Source organism: Procambarus clarkii, chromosome 39, assembly GCF_040958095.1.
Source record: "Procambarus clarkii isolate CNS0578487 chromosome 39, FALCON_Pclarkii_2.0, whole genome shotgun sequence".
NCBI classification, from domain to species: Eukaryota; Metazoa; Arthropoda; class Malacostraca; order Decapoda; family Cambaridae; genus Procambarus; species Procambarus clarkii.
Window position 1 is genome coordinate 42303132 of NC_091188.1, and position 4634 is coordinate 42307765.

Sequence of the window (4634 nt, forward strand, 5' to 3'; positions counted from 1 at the left end):
GAAGCCTCATCTCTGACTGACTCTGTTTTCTCTCCATTAGGTACTCCCTTACATCACCTGGGGCCAGATTCACGAAGCAGTTACGCAGGCACTTACGAACCTGGGGCCAGATTCACGAAGCAGTTAGGCAACTGGTTGGGTAGTTGGGTATCTGGTGGGCAGATAGAGCACAGAAGTACCCCTGGGGAGGGTATTATCGGCCCTAGGCAGGCCAGATGCCCCCGTGAGGCTGACCTCAATGAGAGGAGAGAGAGAGTGATCCCCCATAACAGCCCTGACCTCTCACTCCTGACCTGCGGATGCCCAAGTCACTACCGTTAACCAACGGCAGTATTTCACAACCTCATGAGCCGTGTTCGAGCCTCTACGAGGAGTTACAATAACGTGGCTGAAGTATGTTGACCACACACTAGAAAGTGAAGGGACGACGACGTTTGGGCCGTCTTGGACCAGTCTCAAGTCCATTGTGTCAATGGACTTGAGAATGGTCATCACTACATGATATATTTTAATGTTACAGAGGGTATTGATGAGTGTATATCTTCTTGTGTCATCTTCTCCACCATCTCAACCCCTCTCTTGCTATCTTCTTGCTATCTCTTGTTATCTATAGTTCTTGTTATCTATGTTGATATCTGTCTCACTTTCTCACACACACACATTTACGGTGTTATAGAGGCAACAGAACACACCATGAACAAGATAACAGGATGCCTTACGGACAAGATAACAAGATGCCTTACGGACAAGATAACAAGATGCCTTACGAACAAGATAACAGGATGCCTTAGGGACAAGATAACAAGATGCCTTAGGGACAAGATAACAGGCCGCCTTACGGACAAGATAACAGGATGCCTTACGGACAAGATAACAGGATGCCTTACGGACAAGATAACAAGATGCCTTACGGACAAAATAACAAGGTGCCTTACGGACAAGATAACAGGATGCCTTACGAACAAGATAACAAGATGCCTTACGGACAAGATAACAGGATGCCTTACGGACAAGATAACAGAATGCTTTACGAACAAAATAACGGGATGCCCTACGGACAAGATAACAGGATGCCCTACGGACAAGATAACAGGATGCCTTACAGACAAGATAACAGGATGCCTTACGGACAAGATAACAGGATGGCGTACGGACAAGTTAACAGGATGCCTTACAGACAAGATAACAGGATGCCTTACAGACAAGATAACAGGATTCTCTACGGACAAGATAACAGGATGCCTTACAGACAAGATAACAGGATGCCTTACAGACAAGATAACAGGACGCCTTACGGACAAGATAACAGGATGCCTTACGGACAAGATAACAGGATGCCTTACGGACAAGATAACAGGATGCCTTACGGACAAGATAACAGAATGCCTTACGGACAAGATAACAAGATGCCTTACGGACAAAATAACAGGATGCCTTACGGACAAGATAACAGGATGTCTTACGGACAAGATAACAGGATGCCTTACGGACAAGATAACAGGATGCCTTACGGACAAGATAACAGGATGCCTTACGGACAAGATAACAAGATGCCTTACGGACAAAATAACAAGATGCCTTAGGAACAAGATAACAGGCCGCCTTACGGACAAGATAACAGGATGCCTTTCGAACAAGATAACCGGATGTCTTACGGACAAGATAACAAGATGCCTTAGGGACAAGATAACAGGCCGCCTTACGGACAACATAACAGGATGCCTTACGGACAAGATAACAGGATGCCTTACGGACAAGATAACAGGATGTCTTACGGATAAGATAACAGGATGGCCTACGGTCAAGATAACAGGATGCCTTACGGACAAGATAACAGGATGCCTTACGGACAAGATAACAGGATGCCTTACGGACAAGATAACAGGATGCCTTACGGACAAGATAACTGGATGCCTTACGGACAAGATAACAGGATGTCTTACAGACAAGATAACAGGATGCCGTACGGACAAGATAACAGGATGCCTTACCGACAAGATAACAGGATGCCTTACGAACAAGATAACAGGATTCTCTACGGACAACAGGATGCCTTACGGACAAGATAACAAGATGCCTTACGGACAAGATAACAGGATGCCTTACGGACAAGATAACAGGATGCCTTACGGACAAGATAACAGAATGCTTTACCAACAAAATAACGGGATGCCCTACGGACAAGATAACAGGATGCCCTACGGACAAGATAACAGGATGCCTTACAGACATGATAACAGAATGCCTTACGGACAAGATAACAGGATGCCGTACGGACAAGATAACAGGATGCCTTACAGACAAGATAACAGGATGCCTTACAGACAAGATAACAGGATTCTCTACGGACAAGATAACAGGATGCCTTACAGACAAGATAACAGGATGCCTTACAGACAAGATAACAGGATTCTCTACGGACAAGATAACAGGATGCCTTACGGACAAGATAACAGGATGCCTTACAGACAAGATAACAGGATTCTCTACGGACAAGATAACAGGATGTCTTACGGACACGATAACAGGATGCCTTACGGACAAGATAACAGAATGCCATACGAACAAGATAACAGGATGCTCTACGGACAAGATAATGCCTTACAGACAAGATAACAGGACGCCTTACGGACACGATAACAGGATTCTCTACACCATTGTCCTTCTGTCCTTCAAAGTTTTTAAACTTTTTTCTTAGACTAGATATCCTGAGTCCCGCCCTGTGAGTCACCTGTCACTCACTCACTCACAGGTAACAGAACACTCATCCCGACCCCCAATATGGTCCTGGTTCGAGCACCGGTCAGGGAGGATTGACTGGGCACCAATCCTTAAACTATCTGCTCATCACGCAGCAATAAATGGGGAAGCTGGTGGTAAAACCAATTAGCAGGATGTGTTCCAGGGGAGAAACTAGTGAGGTGAGGCAACTGGTAGTTAGGTTGGGTAAATATTAGCCTCGTTATCGTATGCTAATGAGCACTTGCAAATGACCTGATTGATGACTTGTCATGTCGTGACAAGTTGGCACTTGACTCACCACTAAGATAATGCTATACAAGCACTCTCCTGTGGAGAGTCCTAGACAACAGGGAAGGTCCTAGACAACAGAGGGTAGGAAGGTCCTAGACAACAGGGGGTAGGAAGGTTCAAGACAACAGAAGGAAGGTCCTAGACAACAGAGGGTAGGAAGGTCCTAGACAACAGAGGGCAGGATGGTCCTAGACAACAGAGGGAAGGTCCTAGACAACAGAGGGAAGGTCCTAGACAACAGAGGGCAGGAAGGTCCTAGACAACAGGGAGGGTCCTAGACAACAGAGGGTAGGAAGGTCCTAGACAACAGGGAGGGTCCTAGACAACAGAGGGTAGGAAGGTCCTAGACAACAGGGAGGGTCCTAGACAACAGGGGGTAGGAAGGTCCTAGACTACAGGGGGTAGGAAGGTTCAAGACAACAGAAGGAAGGTCCTAGACAACAGAGGGTAGGAAGGTCCTAGACAACAGGGAAGGTCCTAAACAACAGAGGGTAGGAAGGTCCTAAACAACAGAGGGTAGGAAGGTCCTAGACAACAGAGGGCAGGATGGTCCTAGACAACAGAGGGAAGGTCCTAGACAACAGAGGGAAGGTCCTAGACAACAGAGGGCAGGAAGGTCCTAGACAACAGATGGTAGGAAGGTCCTAGACAACAGAGGGTGGGAAGGTCCTAGACAACAGAGGGTAGGAAGGTCCTAGACAACAGAGGGTAGGATGGTCCTAGACAACAGAGGGTAGAATGGTCCTAGACAACAGAGGGTAGGAAGGTCCTAGACAACAGAGGGTAGGAAGGTCCTAGACAACAGAGGGTAGGAAGGTCCTAGACAACAGAGGGTAGGAAGGTCCTAGACAACCGAGGGTAGGAAGGTCCTAGACAACAGAGGGTAGGATGGTCCTAGACAACAGAGGGTAGGATGGTCCTAGACAACAGAGGGTAGGAAGGTCCTAGACAACAGAGGGTAGGAAGGTCCTAGACAACAGAGGGTAGGAAGGTCCTAGACAACAGAGGGTAGGAAGGTCCTAGACAACAGAGGGTAGGAAGGTCCTAGACAACCGAGGGTAGGATGGTCCTAGACAACAGAGGGTAGGAAGGTCCTAGACAACAGAGGGTAGGAAGGTCCTAGACAACAGAGGGTAGGAAGGTCCTAGACAACAGAGGGTAGGAAGGTCCTAGACAACCGAGGGTAGGATGGTCCTAGGAGGGTCCTAGACAACAGAGGGTAGGATGGTCATAGACAACAGAGGGTAGGATGGTCCTAGACAACAGAGGGTAGGAAGGTCCTAGACAACCGAGGGTAGGATGGTCCTAGGAGGGTCCTAGACAACAGAGGGTAGGATGGTCCTAGACAACAGAGGGTAGGAAGGTCCTAGACAACAGAGGGTAGGATGGTCCTAGACAACAGAGGGTATGAAGGTCCTAGACAACAGAGGGGCCACTATAAGTGTCTCACCAGACTGTTACTGCCACTGCCGGCACGACACAACTCCAGGTTACATTGCACTGTTTGCTCTCTCAACCTCTTGATCAACGCGACTGTTTGTGTTGGCGTCGTGCACATATTGTAGTGTTGTGTAGCATGTTCTTGTGTCGTGAAGAATAGC

At 47.6% G+C, this 4634-nt stretch overlaps 1 protein-coding gene across 1 annotated transcript; it reads left to right on the forward strand.

Annotated features, from left to right (window-relative positions):
• Positions 1–693: 693 nt before the first annotated feature.
• Positions 694–2616, forward strand: LOC138372714 (S-antigen protein-like). The gene has a single exon (XM_069338227.1). It carries the CDS (start codon positions 694–696, stop codon positions 2614–2616), a length of 1923 nt encoding a protein of 640 aa, XP_069194328.1.
• Positions 2617–4634: the final 2018 nt, after the last annotated feature.